We start from the raw sequence: 15661 nt of genomic DNA, 5'->3' as shown, positions 1-15661 counted from the left end.
ATTCCAGGTAAGATATGTACATATTACATCTAACTAACTGATGCACCAACAACAGTGCTATTTTTACATTTTTCTCCCTTTTCATTGACCAAAAATGCTGGTGGTTTACCATCTTCGGTATAAGTAACTTCAAAGTTTTCAGTAGTGGTGAACTTTGGTTGAACAGCTTCCCAAATTTTCTTTTTTGGATTCAATTGTTTTTCAGGCACGCCATTATAACCCTCGAAAAAGATCTTGTCACCTGGTTTTGAACCTTCTGGTGGGTTAACAAATTCAACAACACCATCACCTTTATTTGACGCACATAACACCATAGCACAACTCTTGATACCTCTCATGGTGACTGGTTTCAAATTAGCAACAACAATGACATATCTCTTTTGCATTTCTTCGATTGGAACATAGTTGACTAATCCTGAACATACAATTCTTGGACCTTCTTCATCACCCATATCAATGGTGGACATGTAAAGCGAATCCGCGTTAGGGTGTCTTTCAGCTTTTTGAATGAACCCGACCCTAAGGTCAACCAATGCTGGTGATGGAGGAACGGCAGATGCAGCTTTTTCATTCTGTTTCTGCTTCTCTTTTTCGGCATTGGCCTTGGCTTTAGCTGCCTTCTTGGCTTCTTTGGCGTCAGCTCTTGCTTTCTTTTCTTCTTCAGTTAACTCTTGGTATGGTTTTTGGTCTGATTGAGTACCAGCTGCATCTCCTTTTTGTTTCTTCTTATCTGCCTTGGAGTCTTCCTTAGAAGAGGAAGCATCCTTCCCTTGGGCTCCAGCGGCTCCAGCTGTTGCTGGTTTTTTCTTTTCCTTAATTTCTCTTGGTATTTCAATATCATAGTCAATCTTGACTGGTTGTGGCACACTGACCAAAGTGTTTTGAATCAAATCAACCCACCTCAACAAGTGTCTATGTTTGGCAACGTCCTCTTTGGAAGTCCATTTCGATGCCAAGGGATACACTTGTTCAAACAAAATAAAATCAGCCTTACTTGGAACTGAACCAACTACAAATGTCTTGCTTCTCAATGAATCATTGATTTGAGTCAAGGTGTCACTTTCATCTAGTCTCTTTGATAATGTCTCAAATTGAGACGATAAGGCTAATTGTTCATCATTTAGTTTTGGGAATTCAATAGTTTCAACTTTCGATGGAATTTGATCAAGAGACAATTTGTCAAATTTGGTGATGAAATCGGTCATTCTGTAGTGAGATAAAGATATGCAACGTTTAGGTATGTATAAGTGGCGTTGTAATGGGAACCTGAAGTATCTTGTATTAGTCAAGGATAAGAAGGAACTCAATCGACTCTTCATTTGAAGTGCAAATCTCTCTCTCTTTTGCAAAATAAATTTTTTTCTTCTTCATCTTCCTTTGTTTTTTTTTTTGTGTGGTGAGCATATTCTCAATAAATGAGGTAGTTGCGCAATTGGCACAATGGACGCTTTTTGCAACCATTTGAGATGAGATCTTGTAAGAAAATGCTTTACAGTATCTTCATATGGTGTACACTAGAAGTTGACCTGTGAGAAAATGATTTACCCTGTTTCACAAACATCGCTGTGACAGTGAATTGCCGAAAAAATGGACAATGCTTATTCTTTGTAGCTTTATCACAGTAGAACTTTTTGTAGTTTTTCATTACGGTCCTAGTGAAATGGTACATACTTAACTTATATGGCTTAGAAATAGTTAAAATGACTTAAACGTACCTCTTTAGTTACTTGTTAATATATTCCAGCTTATTACACCAATTTAATGCAAAATAAAGTGAGAGAGAGAGAGAGAGAGAGATAGAGAAAAAACGTGTTTAAAAATCACTAGTTTGATTAAATAGAAGCGCTTGTTACACCCTTAGGAAAGCCCAAATATTAGTCTTGACGGTGTGGAAAATCAAATATACCGTATTTCTTCAAAAGTTATCCTTTTCAATGCAATTGGTAGCAATGCCCAACCGAGGATATGATTCAATGTTTTTTGTTTTTTTCTTCATTCTCCTCTTGTGCGGGTTCTAACCTTAGACATAAGCGACAACAATAGACACTTTACTCATCAACATTTGCACTCCAATCCCTCAAGATCAAATGTATATATAAGTAGATATTACGGACACTGATATGAACGAACGCCAGGACATAAAGTATCCAGACTCCGATCATGAGAACGGTACCGAAAATGAAAACCCTGCCACTAAACCAGTATGTAAATCTTACTGTACTCCACTGTATGACAACTAGGTTACTAACACCTTTACATTAGAGACGCAAAAAAACCTCAAGGGCATGTAACCACTGTCACAAGGCGCACATGACATGTGATTCTGGAAGACCTTGCAAACGATGCATTCAGCGAGGTTTGGATCAAACATGTGAAGATGCCCCTCGTAAGCGGAAAAAGTACCTTGATGATGTACCAAATTCTAGCTTGATGATAAAACGAACACAGAGCTTACCTCAGGACCCTGAATCGAGCCATGAATTACAACAGGGCTTTTCATTGAATACGACCTTGCAACAACCTCATGCTCAAAACACACAGCTACAAAACAATTCCACGTACCTCAATATGCAGGCACGTTTGCAACTGCGCCAATCAAATGAGAGAGACCAGCAAGTACCACCTCCACAAGAAAATATGGCAACTCACCATCAACAGCATATGAACCAGATACATCCAACAGCGCCACAGTTGACTGCTAGGCCAACGTCGACCTTCCAAGAACAATATCAACTGTACCAACAACCGCAACGACCCCAACTGCTACCACAACCGAATAACTTTACCCCCAACCATACGACATACCAGGCTACATTATTCCAGCATAGTGCCACGGGACTGGGAATACACTCCACGCCCGACTACTATTTTCAAAACTCATACAATAATCAGTCTCGCCTGCATTCACACCTGGAGCAAGATCAACAACCACTCTCGAATAGCCAGCTGCTGCAACAGCAGCAACAGCAACAGCAACACCTTCATCCACACAATATTCCACCAAATAATGAAAACTCGCCAACATCTTTTATCCAGTATCAGAAAAAGTCAAAGTTTCTTTCAACCGCTGCCGATTTAGAGTATGCTACACTTTCTAATATTTTGCAGGATAATTTTAGTGGCCATCACACAACATCCAATGAAGCAACACCCACCTCGCATAACTTGTCGCCAAATTTATCTCCTCACAATATGTCCAATACACCACACACGTTGCCTCAAGGGCAGTCAACAGAGTACACAACGGAGACAGGGTCACATTATACTAATGGGTTAGAACGGAAGTCTCTGGACCCACCATCCGGTCCAAAATTCAGAAACACGAGTACCTTGTTTGAAGATACAAAGTATCCCAAGTGTGATGAATCAATCAATCAATATTTTATAGGCAAGATTGACGCAGACAAGACTTCACTATTTCCAGATATAATCACCGCCATTGAGGAGATGAAAAACACCGATTATGCAGTTTACCAGGAGCGCAACTCTAAGCTGAATTTGTCATTTTCGATTGGAATCCTGCACGATGAAAATAACTCAAGCAACGTCAGCGGTAAAGAAGAGACTTTGTTTAAAGAGCCAGAGGAGATTTACGCCAAAGTCACCAAGCCATTTTCTTATACTCCAGGGTATCACTCGCTTATTGCGTACTTGCGTAAGCGATTTCCCAAACCTTTGCTTGTCGAAATGGCCAAGTCGATGGCCATTTACCGCCCCTCGTTCATTGCATGTACAAACTCATTAAAGGAACATGACTTGATATTTATGGAGCAATGTTTCCAAAGAACGTTACTTACGTACGACAATTTTATCAAGGTTAGTGGTACTCCAACAATTGTATGGAGAAGAACTGGTGAGATAGCTTATGTCGGTGATGAATTTTGTGTTTTGACTGGGTGGACCAAAGAGCAGCTAATAGGCCAGGGTCAGCGCAAATTCATCGTTGAGCTATTGGATGATAAGTCAGTGGTTGAATATTTCCAGGTGTTTTCCAGAATTGCGTTTGGTGACTTTTTGGGGGCAACAATGACAGAGTGTACTTTATTAACTCCAAAGCTAGATGTCAAGATCAGAACTGGATGCGTATGGACATTAAAAAGAGATGTTTTTGGGATACCGATGATGATTGTGGGGAACTTCTTGCCTATTATTTAGAGTAAAAGAAATTAAATGTAATACTATGATTAGAGGATGCCACCGTGTAGTAAAGTATGTCTAGGTAGCGTTTATGCTAAATCCCCTCCCCCTTTAGCATTGTCCCGTTCTACAGAAACGTCCCACAAAACCGGATCACGATAAAGCAAATCACAGCAAAGCAACACTCGTAAACAAAGTGATTAACAGAGTACATTTCAAGATGCCTTCGCCACAGCATCCACAGCGGCCACAACTCACTACCAACTTGCTATTTTCAGTTACCACGATATGTCTTGGCTCGTTACAATTCGGGTACCACATGGCCGAACTCAATTCGCCCGAGTTGGTACTTACGTGTAAACGTTCACAACCAGGATTTGTGCCTTATATGGACTCCTTCTGGGGATCTCGTGGGTACATACAGTGCATACCAATGTCGCCTGATCAAATTGGGCTTGTGACATCGATCTTTTCTATTGGAGGATTGGTTGGGTCGTTCTATGTTGGCCATTTAGCTGACAAGTACGGCAGGAAACTAACTAGTTACTTACATTGTGCAATGTACCTTATAGGATCAATCTTGAATGGATTGGCCAATACATTTTACGCACTAGTTTTTGGTAGATTCATTTGTGGATTAGGAGCCGGGTCTGCTTTAGTCATCACGTCATTGTACATCAATGAAGTCTCGCCAACACATACAAAGGGGTTGTTGGGGTCAATGAACCAAGTCAGTATTAATGTGGGGATTCTTTTTACACAATTGCTTTCCCTCAAGTGGTCCAACGACAATGATTGGAGATGGTTATTGATTACCGCGGGAGTCATTGCCGCAATTAACGTGATTGTTTTAACTATTTGGGTCGACGAGTCCCCCATGTGGTTGGTGAACCAAGGAAACCATGACCAAGCGTACATGGTATTGCACAGATTAAGAGGTGGAAGCTATTCTGGGGTTACGGCCGAAGTCAACAGCTGGAAGACGAACGACGAGTCTGTTGAAGAGAGTAATTCATTGATGGAAAATGGCGAGTTAGCAGACCCAGGCCAGGAACAGTCAAAAAATACAGCCACTTTGTGGGAGTACATAATGTCTCCTGAATTTAGACCTTCTCTCATTGCATCGGCGGGTGTTTTGATCTTGCAGCAATTTGATGGAATAAACTCGATTGTGTTCTACGGAGTATCAGTTTTGGTGTCTGTCTTCCCTAACCACTCGATCTTGATCAATTGTTTGATTTCGTTGGTGAATACTGTGGTGACATTTGGGTCTGCCACCGTTGTCGATAAAGTTGGGCGCAAGCCGTTATTATTAACATCAGTGTCTTTCCTTGGTGTTGCAACTGTCTTGATGGGCTTTGGTATAATATGGACCAATTCGGTAATGTCAATCATAGGTACTTTCACATTCATTACATTCTTTGCCATTGGCCTTGGTCCAATCCCGTTCTTGTTAGTAGGGGAGGTGACACAGACTAGAGCCAAGGCTTCAGCTCAGAGTTTTAGTACCAGCTTGAACTGGATTGCTACATTCATTGTCGGGTACTTATTCCCAGTGTTGTTGCATGCAATAGGGGGTTCAGTCTACTTTATATTTACAGTCATGTGTGTTTTCAGTATCTGGTTTATCAGAACATATGTGCCTGAAACTAAGGGGAAACTGACGTATGCTGAAGTGTGGAGTGGTAATTAACAGTTTTAACAGTAAAAGGTGTATATACGAGGGCTGAAGCCCTAATACTTATGACAAAAAAAATCAGTGTTTGTTAGTGCGAAAGGTAAAGCAGTGTAAGTTTGACACAAAAAAAGTATTTTTTTAACTATGTATGTGTGTGTGCGGTAGCGACTGAAAACTTTTGGTTGTAGTACGCACTGTTAACCCAAATCGACTTTTAATTTTTCTTAATATTGAAATTTTTTTTACAAAAGGTTCTATCAACTTAGGTTTACCAACACATACAACAATGCCTACTAGATTAACCAAGACCAGAAAACACAGAGGAAATGTTTCTGGTATGTACATCAATATATTAAAGAAAATAGGGGAGATGTCGAATCAGAGCAAATGAACTTGGAGTGATTAGTGACGGAGAAGAGGAGAGCAAGATAAAATTTTCACAAGTTTTGGAAGCCAAGTCGTCTTCAACAGCAAGTACATATCTATGAATGCGCCAGTTGGCTCGATCAAGATTTGAAAGGAATCTCTTATTGAAGCGGCATACCGCAAGAGAGCTTCACTTTCAAGTTAAGCAGAAATTCAACAAAAAGTCGCTCATCTAAACCTCTAAATTGCTCAAAACACCCCCATGTCCTAAATGAGAGTTTATTTACTAACAATTTTTTTATTATAGCCGGTAAGGGTAGAATTGGTAAACACAGAAAGCATCCCGGTGGTAGAGGTATGGCTGGTGGTCAACACCATCACAGAACCAACTTGGATAAATACCATCCAGGTTACTTCGGTAAAGTTGGTATGAGATACTTCCACAAGCAACAAAACCACTTCTGGAGACCAGAAATCAACTTGGACAAATTGTGGACCTTGATTGATTCTGAAAAGAAGGACGAATACTTGAAGAGTTCTTCAAAGTCAGCTGCTCCAGTTATTGACACCTTGGCTCACGGTTACGGTAAAGTTTTGGGTAAAGGTAGATTACCAGAAGTTCCAGTCATTGTCAAGGCTAGATTTGTTTCTAAATTGGCTGAAGAAAAGATTAGAGCTGTTGGTGGTGTTGTTGAATTGATTGCTTAAGTGTTGTACTCGACTTTGTATAAAATTTAATGAAAACTTAGTTAACTTTCAGATCCAGTTACTTGTAGACAGTGTAATCGCTGTAGAGAGGGGGAATGGAGTGGTAGGTGGATGTTCATTTTGGTAAAAACGTCTCCTGCATACAGCCCTTCTCATCAAGAATCGTTTGTTTACATTCCATCAGAAAATTGGCTGTCAACAGATCAGATCTGTGACTCTTTTGCAAAGAAAACTCCGAGTGAAACCACAACAAGCGTCGTTTATAGGCTTCCCCCCCCCCCCCCCCCGTGGTATTGAATTTGTTGGCAAATAAATGCATAGATCTTTTAAAACTAGTCTACTGTTAACCAAATATTTTACGCCATCAACACAGTCAAGATCATTACACACATCTTCCTTACTAATGACTTCAATCAAGAATTTGACAGAAAACCAATGGAAACCAGCAGATGATTTGCCACAACACATCAAAGATTTGTTGGTTCCTAAGTCTCCGTCTCAGCCAACTAACTACATGCTTGCATTTATACAAATCGTATCGTCATTAAAGTTTCAAAAACGTACTGGCTGGTTAGATCATGGCGTACCACCATTGGACACCGAAAGCATCGCTGACCACATGTATCGAATGTCGATCATATCCATGGTTGCACCACCAGCCAATGTCAATAAGGACAAGTGTGTCAAGATTGCCATTGTTCATGACATTGCTGAATCATTAGTCGGCGATATTACGCCATTTGCCGGTATATCGAAAGCCGAAAAGCATCGCAGAGAAGAGGAGACTATACATTACTTACATGACGTGATCAAGCCGTATAATCCTGACTTTGCCAAAGAGTTGGTTGAGTTGTGGTTTGATTATGAAGAAATCAGAACCACCGAGGCAAGATACGTGAAGGATATCGACAAGTTTGAGATGATCAGCACTGCATATGAGTACGAGTTGAAATTCGGCTTGACGTACAATTTGGATCAATTTTACGCTGCCAGGGCTGCAATAAAGACCCCAGAAGTGGGTGCATTGTGTGATGCCGTATTGGAAAAACGGGAAAAATTGGTTACCAAATCAAAGGAAAATGCATAAGATATAGATATAGATTGTTAGAATCGAAAATACTTTATTTATTTCTACAAATTGGTATTCTGTAGAGAGGGCTTCGTAAGTCTCTGGTGAAGCGAGCGGCGCACCGGCGCACCACCAATTATTTACTTTTTTTGCGATTATTACTAAGCTCATTACTTTTTGCCTAGTTCATGAAAAGCAGCATCGCATATGCCGATTCCAACCACCGAAGAAAAGAGTTCCGACGACTCACGCAAGAGCAGACCGGAATTTGGGCTTTCTGGTCGTAAGATTATCTACGACAAGGATGGTAAACCGTATGTGTGTTAGAGACTACCGATTAAACATTGTTTGATTTACTAACTAGAATAGATGCCGGACATGTAATGAGCTATTAGACTTTCAGTTTGTGACGGGAAAGGCAAAGTCAGCTAAAGCAGTCAATAAATCTCCAGAACTGGTAACTCCAATCCCCAAAGACAACCTCAAATATGCCAAGGAAGATCCACCAGATGTGGCACGATTGGGTAAATCATCATGGACATTGCTTCATTCAATTGCGGCAACTTTTCCGGAAACACCAACTACCAAGCAACAGCTGGACATGAAGCTGTTTCTCAACTTGTTTGCTGGATTTTATCCGTGTTGGTATTGCGGTGAAGATTTCGTCAAGTACATAGATCAACATGAACCACAAACAAAATCTCAAGATAATTTGGGTAAATGGTTATGTGAGGCCCATAACGATGTCAATAAGAAGTTGGGAAAGCCGCAGTTTGACTGTAACTTTTGGAAACAGAGATGGAAGGATGGATGGGATGAATAGAGAATATGTAAATAGACACACCTGTAAATAATCACGTGAATTTTGAACTTTTGCGACCGAAAATAAAAAACCTATAAGCAACCTTAAGTAACAACACTACAATCTATCCCTTGACAGAGCAAAGCAATGTTTAGCAGAAATTTGGCCAGATCCATTCAGCGATCAAAATTCTACAGCCAGTCAAGACCATTCTCGATTACCGACTGGTTTAAATCATGGAAGGACGCCGCACAAACGCAACGATTAATCTATCCTCCGCCAGCGTCTCAATTCACCACCCAGAATAGGATTATTGATGTTTGGGTTTCGGAGAAACAGGATATTTATAATTACATAAACGTTAAGCCACCTTTATTGCTCAACTTTACTTTTGCTACACCTAGGGATAACAAAGTGACACAAGCCTTATTTGATGTCCTTTCTGACAAGTCGAAATACCCACTGGGGAAAGAGCCGGTGTATTTGGTAAATATTTTGGCAGATTCGGAAGGCGGCAGGGAATTGATGATGGACTATGTTGTGGGGGGTAAGTTGCCCTGTGTGTTGGTATTGAAGCATCAATTGCCGGTGGGAAAATATGTTCCAGATGTGGATAATTTCAGTGAGCAGGACATTGTTGAATTTTTGAAAGGAGTATGATTGGGAGAAGGAGTGTTTGTCCTTTTTTGAACAATGAGTGAGAAGAGGAGGCACAGTTTTTTCCACCTTCAAGAAGGGTTTAATACTTGAATGAAACGGTTCCTGAAGGGTTGCATTGTTTTCAAATGCCGAATTTCTTGTTGCCTTAACATGATTGGCCTATTGATCGATATGTATTATGCAGATATAGCCAAGCCACAAAATGAAAAATTTGATTTCAAAATAGGGTCTGTTTGTAGCAATCTCAGAGTATGCTCAATTGTGAAGCCACAGCCAATAATGGCCGTGTCACATAGAGAGAGAGCCACGCCGCAATCGCATTTGTTTTGACTCACTCGTTTTTGCATTGTTCTTTCCACCTAGTGTTGGCTTTGGAAAAAAATGCTTAGCATTTGCCCTACAACCTGATCTTCGATCAGATCCACTTATCAAACGCCAAGTAAATCTCTAACACCTAAAGCTGTTCCTGAAAATTGGATATGTCTATTTCCGAAAATTGAAAGTCCGCATTATGGATTTACGCAAAATTAATTATCCCTCATCATTACATAATTGATTACGTAAGCATATCCGCTGGAAGACAGAATCTCATGCGGTTTTTCAAACTTATATACAGGACAGATGACTGTGAAAAGGTTTAAGAAAAGTGTAAATAATTTTTTACACGCCACATGGAGACTTTATAGTGGGGAGAACCACTAAATGGAGATATGTAGTGTTATAGGGGCCTTGAGTAACAGTTAGATTCTTCTCTGATGAAAAATATCTTTTCTTCAATCCTTCTGTCACCACACCATTGTTCATTTCTTTCTCAAAAAGAATTATCAACTCATTTAAACAAACATCTTCAAATCAGATTGCAGAGATTCCACGCACTTATTGTTGTTGTTCATTGAATATCAGTCCGAACTCGCGCTTGATATTTGGATCAAATTTTGTATTATTGTTGCACCTTTTGATTTTGAAAAGTTGTCTATTGTTTGTCAACCAACTCTTTTATATCACAAAAGAACTCGAATCTTAACGTCGTGGCCAAACAAAGGAGTGTTGACTCGAGAACTGAAGTTTGGCTAATTTCCTACCTTGCATCTTGATTATAAATATACCAGGATATTACGTTGAAATTGTCTAGTGAACATCTTTTACAATAGTCAATAAGTTTTGTTTTCTTTTGATTTACTTTGTGTGGTTGCAATTCAATTTTATTAGTTAATTTTTAGTCATAAGTTTTTACTAATACTAAAATAAAGTCAGAAGGAAAGAGAGAAGAAAAAAAAATTAATTTTTCAAACCTTCAGCCGAATACCGAGCTTACTAAGAATCAAACTTTATAACCGCATGACAGTTATAATAGATAGCAGCTCATCCACAACAACAAGAAGAACCACATCTGATAAAACACTACCAAGAAAACAAGACTTTCTGTTCGCCGCATCAAAAGACCAAACTCACAATCATTTATATATAAATCAACAAAACAACAACCCCACGTCACATCGCCAGCTCCAATACCAACAATTATACAACTCACACTCTCGTTTCACTAACAAGTCAAAAATGTCCCTATTGCATCATCCACAGCCAGCAGCCTCCCGTAATAACGGGTCGTCCTTACAGGAACAGAATGGTACCATCAAGACCCACAAACATTTTGTTCCCGATGTGACCAAAATTCCCATAGTGACACCGCGTCCATCGAGCACTAGTCTTCCATTGTCTTCTAGACCTGTTGGTACTCCACAGCCCCCACCAGTTATAACTCAGGACATGCGTGATCAAACGAATCTACCCGATGAATTACCAGTGGTTGAATGTGTAGCCAGGGCACGTATCCCCACCACGCACGGCCCTGACATCTTTTTGCATTTGTACGAAAATAACATCGACAATAAAGAGCATCTAGCTATAGTGTTTGGTGAAGATATTCGGTCTAGGTCCTTATTCAAACAACGACCTGGTGAAACACAACAGGACCGTATGACTAGAGGGGCATTTATTGGCAAGTTGACTCCAGGGAGAACAATCGCTGATATTGATATTGATGAATCAGACCACCAACGTCAATTGAAATTTGACGAACAAGGCAATTTGATCATTGATAAACTTACCTATTCAGATCCGACTTTGGTTCGTATTCATTCCGAATGTTACACTGGTGAAACTGCATGGAGTGCTAGGTGCGATTGTGGAGAACAATTTGATCAAGCAGGGAAAATCATGGGAGAAAACGGACACGGGTGTATGGTCTACTTGAGACAAGAAGGCAGAGGTATTGGTCTTGGTGAAAAATTAAAAGCTTACAACTTACAGGATCTTGGCGCAGACACAGTTGAAGCTAATTTAATCTTGAGACATCCAGCAGATGCTCGTAATTTCTCCTTGGCAACGGCAATTTTGCTTGATTTGGGTCTTGTTGAAATAAAGTTGTTGACAAACAACCCGGATAAAATTATAGCTGTTGAAGGAAAGCACCAGGAAGTTAAAGTTATGGAAAGACTTCCCATGATCCCATTGAGTTGGAGAGGCGAAGGTAAGGATGGTTCCAATGGTATCAATAGTAAAGAAATCGATGGGTATTTGAGTACAAAGATTGAAAGAATGGGACACCTTTTGGAAAAGCCAATAAAAATCAATCATGAAACGATTTAGAACTAACGTGTATAAAATAACGAATTAAGGATTACAGAATGCATGTAGATGTACATATTGTATTATGGAAAGGAGATAGTGACTGTTCCTCCCATTGCACCTGCAAGCTCTTCAGTACGTTTCCCTTGATGATACCCTTGCAACTCATTACAAAACATTCTGATGCAATTGGGTAGAGCTACACCAGAAAAAAAAAAAGAGAAACCATCAAAAAATGCATTTGTCTGGAGTCTTCTTCAATTCTTTGCCACGCTACACCCAAAACTTCCAATGCAAGTCAAAAATAAAGTCAAGTTAAAGGACAAAAATGTTGCTGTTAGTCTAGTGCCTGAAGATTCTGAGGATTTATGGTATTTATACAATCTCATCAAAAAGGGCGACACAGTACAGTTGCTTACCCATCGAAATGTGAAAAAGGGCAACCAGAATCAAATCACAAAGGGGAAACTGAAGATGGAAAAGATACTAGTCAAGCTAAGGTTACTAGTAGAAGACGTCGATTACATTGCTAGTGATTCAGTAATGAGAGTCAATGGGAAATCTTTATTACAACAAGAGTACGTTCCTTTGAATAGTTATCACACCGCCGAGATTGAGTTGAATAAAGAAGTGAGCATTGTGAAATCAAGTTGGGATGAATATGATATGACGTTATTGGACGATCTATGCTCGGTTGAAAAGAAAGCCGATATTGGAGCTGTAGTCTTTCAAGAAGGTGTTGCCCATTTATGCTATGTGACTGACCAAATGACGGTTTTGCAGTCAAAAATTGAAAAATCTATTCCAAGAAAGAATAAGGACTATGGAACTCGCGACCTAGATAAAGCAATGAATTCATTCTACAATATGATCATCCAAGGAATAATACGCCATTTTGATTTCAACAGACTAAAGGTTATTATACTAGCATCGCCCGGGTTTTTAGCAAAGACATTATATGAACGATTGATACAGGAATGTATAACGATGCAAAATGCATCTACAAAGGAGTCTAAAATTTTTCAACTGATTTTGGACAATAAGAACAAAATATTGGTGACTCATTCTTCAACGGGGTACTTGCAAGGCTTGGAAGAGGTTTTGGCTGATTCCCAACTGCAAAAGAAACTATCAGATACCAAGTTTCTTGAAGAGTCACAAGCATTGCTGCGTTTCCAAAGAGCATTAAACGATGACGATGGAAGAGCATGGTACGGGTTGGAAGAAATTACAAAAGCATTGAATTTAGATGCCATTCGATATTTGATGGTCTCGGATGCATTATTTCGCAATGATGATATAGAAACTAGAAGACAGTACATTGACTTGACAGAGCAAGCCAAACAGATGGGAGCCAAAGTGTATATTTTCTCCAGCTTGCATGAGCTGGGGATCCAATTAAATCAATTGACTGGAGTGGCTGCATTGTTAAAGTATCCTATTCCCGACTTGGACGATTCCGACGAGGAGGGGGAGGAATGAATATGCACTCACTTTAATCGACGTTTGTACTCATCAATGTACCATACATGCCCCAGCCTTGCATATATTAAAGAATCTTGTATTATACCCAATAATAACCCGGCTGTAGTTCCTCTCACGATCATTTTTCTTGTTTGCAAACGACTCAAATGTTGAAACCTGGTGTAAACGGTTGTTCCAATAAGTGCAGCCACCGTTGTATTTATAAAATCAACCTGTTCTCGTATACTGTCCAAACTATACTCGAGTAAGAACAAGCTGCCAACGACACCGCCATATTTCAATCCCCGCTTGATTCCCACCGATGTACCCCCAACAATTATTTCGTAATTTTTCCTCTTGTGGTAAAAGTACCATCCTCCTTTAGTCTTGGGTAGACGGTGTCCATTTTCGAGCAAGTATCGTGCAGCTGCCTTTTGCACACCATCGTAAAACCCACTCATTAGGCCAATTAGTCCTGATGTGGTTGCAAGTGCCTCTATTCTGTCTTTGGGATATAGATGAAACCTCTCGCTCTGGCGAGGGTCATACTCTTGCTCTTTACGGAGAGCCTCTAGACTGTTTGGAACTTCGGTGAGAGACATATTTGCAGACGTTGGGATGCTGGAAATCCTGGTCCTGGTCTTATTTTACTTTTATTTTTTTTTTTCTTTTTCACGCTGTATCTCTCAAGGAACCAACACAGCTGTAAGACATTGACACTTATCTACGTAACAATTACTCTAAACATTGCATATACTAAGCTAGATTCAATAACTTACTGATCCAATATAGATTTAACAAACTCAACATAGTCAACATTGCCGTCAGAGGTGACATTTACTCCCTTCAACAACTCGTCTACTTCCAGGTCAGACAATTTCTCTCCAATAGATGTCAAAATATACCTCAACTCACCAACACCAATATATCCAGTTTGTTCCTTATCAAATACTTGAAATCCCTTTATGTAATCCTCTGGCAATCCCAAAGGTTTAAATCCGTCAGGACGATTAATAATCTCCTGGTAAGTTTCAAAGTCGAAATCAGGGGTCTTGATTGATTGTTGCAATTCTGATATTTCAGCAAGAGTTGGATTTTGTCCAATCGCTCTTAACAAATCTCCCAAATGTTCCACAGGGATTTTGCCTGTTCCCTTTTTGTCAAAGAGGGCAAAAGCGTCCTTATAGGTTTTTGTGTTTTGTGACTAGCATTATAAGTTAGTAAAGTACTAAAAGAAATCAACATGAGCTCCTCAGGTTCTCTCTTTCAAGCTGAGGCAACGAATACATACCATGGTGAAGCTTATATATCAATGGCACTGCCTTTCTTTCTTCAAAGTTGATCTCCCCCTAAAAAAAAATAACAAAAAAAAATGTAAACAAAACAAAAAGACGGAACACGACAATTGTACACTACTTTTTCATCAATGTTCAAAGGACAATCTGCACTTGTTACTGGAGGATCTAGAGGAATTGGATTAGCCATAGCTAATAAACTTGCCAGTCAAGGTGCGTCAATAACATTACTAGCCAGAAATGAGACTCTTTTACTGCAATCAGTAAAACAACTCCCGTCAGCTTATAATCAACAACACTCGTTTCAGGTGGTCGACTTGCTTCAACTAGTAAACCCCGGTTATGATCATTCCAGGCTTCAAGAACTGCTCAAATCACATATGATTCTAGTGAATTGCGCCGGTATAACTACGCACACTCTTTTGCATAGGATGTCGCAGCAGCAGATCACGGACACCATCAACCTTAACCTCACAGCCCCCATTATATTGAGTCAACTATGCATCAAACACATGATACGACAGCATAAACGAAACCCATCGATTCTAAACATAGCGTCTGTATTGTCATTGACTGAGCATGTGTTGCCAGGGACAGCAGTGTATGCTGCCTCCAAAGCCGGCCTATTAGGATTCACAAAGAGTCTATCGAGTGAATTGAGAGGGAGAGTACGAGTTAATGCTCTACTTCCGGGGCTAGTTAAAGAGACCGATATGGGCAATGCTGTGGATAGTGATTTGAAAACGGTTCCCTTAGAAGAGGTGGCCAACAAGGCAGTAGAGATTTTGTGCAGCTTGTCAATGAATGGCGAATGCGTTGTGTTGGAGTGAAATTATTGTAGTCGATAGGGTGAT

General features: G+C 39.9%; 11 protein-coding genes across 11 annotated transcripts; 8 read left to right on the top strand and 3 right to left on the bottom strand. All coding sequences in view use genetic code 12, as the record gives it.

Moving 5' to 3' along the window:
* Positions 1 to 29: 29 nt before the first annotated feature.
* On the bottom strand, positions 30 to 1205 carry ARC1 (Arc1p; the record flags this gene model as incomplete). The annotated part of the gene is made up of 1 exon (XM_051815038.1): positions 30 to 1205. One exon carries the CDS (start codon positions 1203 to 1205, stop codon positions 30 to 32), a length of 1176 nt encoding a protein of 391 aa, XP_051671557.1.
* A 915-nt stretch (positions 1206 to 2120) lies between these two features.
* HGT18 (Hgt18p) lies at positions 2121 to 5830 on the top strand (the record flags this gene model as incomplete). The annotated part of the gene is made up of 3 exons (XM_051815036.1): positions 2121 to 2201; positions 2263 to 4083; positions 4358 to 5830. 3 exons carry the CDS (start codon positions 2121 to 2123, stop codon positions 5828 to 5830), a joined length of 3375 nt encoding a protein of 1124 aa, XP_051671556.1.
* A 271-nt stretch (positions 5831 to 6101) lies between these two features.
* On the top strand, positions 6102 to 6889 carry RPL28 (60S ribosomal protein uL15; the record flags this gene model as incomplete). The annotated part of the gene is made up of 2 exons (XM_051815035.1): positions 6102 to 6150; positions 6489 to 6889. 2 exons carry the CDS (start codon positions 6102 to 6104, stop codon positions 6887 to 6889), a joined length of 450 nt encoding a protein of 149 aa, XP_051671555.1.
* Positions 6890 to 7292: 403 nt separating this feature from the next.
* On the top strand, positions 7293 to 7976 carry CANMA_002913 (5'-deoxynucleotidase; the record flags this gene model as incomplete). Its single annotated transcript, XM_051815034.1, has 1 exon — positions 7293 to 7976. One exon carries the CDS (start codon positions 7293 to 7295, stop codon positions 7974 to 7976), a length of 684 nt encoding a protein of 227 aa, XP_051671554.1.
* A 189-nt stretch (positions 7977 to 8165) lies between these two features.
* Positions 8166 to 8781, top strand: ERV1 (flavin-linked sulfhydryl oxidase; the record flags this gene model as incomplete). The annotated part of the gene is made up of 2 exons (XM_051815033.1): positions 8166 to 8272; positions 8328 to 8781. The coding sequence occupies 2 exons, from the start codon at positions 8166 to 8168 to the stop codon at positions 8779 to 8781; spliced, it is 561 nt and encodes a 186-aa protein (XP_051671553.1).
* Positions 8782 to 8907: 126 nt separating this feature from the next.
* Positions 8908 to 9420, top strand: CANMA_002911 (uncharacterized protein; the record flags this gene model as incomplete). Its single annotated transcript, XM_051815032.1, has 1 exon — positions 8908 to 9420. The coding sequence occupies one exon, from the start codon at positions 8908 to 8910 to the stop codon at positions 9418 to 9420; it is 513 nt and encodes a 170-aa protein (XP_051671552.1).
* Positions 9421 to 10977: 1557 nt separating this feature from the next.
* Positions 10978 to 12069, top strand: RIB1 (GTP cyclohydrolase II; the record flags this gene model as incomplete). Its single annotated transcript, XM_051815031.1, has 1 exon — positions 10978 to 12069. The coding sequence occupies one exon, from the start codon at positions 10978 to 10980 to the stop codon at positions 12067 to 12069; it is 1092 nt and encodes a 363-aa protein (XP_051671551.1).
* A 270-nt stretch (positions 12070 to 12339) lies between these two features.
* CANMA_002909 (ribosome dissociation factor) lies at positions 12340 to 13530 on the top strand (the record flags this gene model as incomplete). Its single annotated transcript, XM_051815030.1, has 1 exon — positions 12340 to 13530. The coding sequence occupies one exon, from the start codon at positions 12340 to 12342 to the stop codon at positions 13528 to 13530; it is 1191 nt and encodes a 396-aa protein (XP_051671550.1).
* Positions 13531 to 13538: 8 nt separating this feature from the next.
* On the bottom strand, positions 13539 to 14114 carry CANMA_002908 (uncharacterized protein; the record flags this gene model as incomplete). Its single annotated transcript, XM_051815029.1, has 1 exon — positions 13539 to 14114. The coding sequence occupies one exon, from the start codon at positions 14112 to 14114 to the stop codon at positions 13539 to 13541; it is 576 nt and encodes a 191-aa protein (XP_051671549.1).
* Positions 14115 to 14287: 173 nt separating this feature from the next.
* On the bottom strand, positions 14288 to 14806 carry MLC1 (Mlc1p; the record flags this gene model as incomplete). Its single annotated transcript, XM_051815028.1, has 2 exons — positions 14288 to 14716; positions 14804 to 14806. 2 exons carry the CDS (start codon positions 14804 to 14806, stop codon positions 14288 to 14290), a joined length of 432 nt encoding a protein of 143 aa, XP_051671548.1.
* A 132-nt stretch (positions 14807 to 14938) lies between these two features.
* On the top strand, positions 14939 to 15637 carry CANMA_002906 (3-oxoacyl-[acyl-carrier-protein] reductase (NADPH); the record flags this gene model as incomplete). The annotated part of the gene is made up of 1 exon (XM_051815027.1): positions 14939 to 15637. The coding sequence occupies one exon, from the start codon at positions 14939 to 14941 to the stop codon at positions 15635 to 15637; it is 699 nt and encodes a 232-aa protein (XP_051671547.1).
* Between the last annotated feature and the right edge of the window lie 24 nt (positions 15638 to 15661).

Source organism: Candida margitis (genome assembly GCF_024628925.1).
Source record: "Candida margitis strain CBS 14175 chromosome Unknown scaffold4, whole genome shotgun sequence".
NCBI classification, from domain to species: domain Eukaryota; kingdom Fungi; phylum Ascomycota; class Pichiomycetes; order Serinales; family Debaryomycetaceae; genus Lodderomyces; species Lodderomyces margitis.
This window is presented reverse-complemented; position numbering and strand designations above follow the sequence as displayed.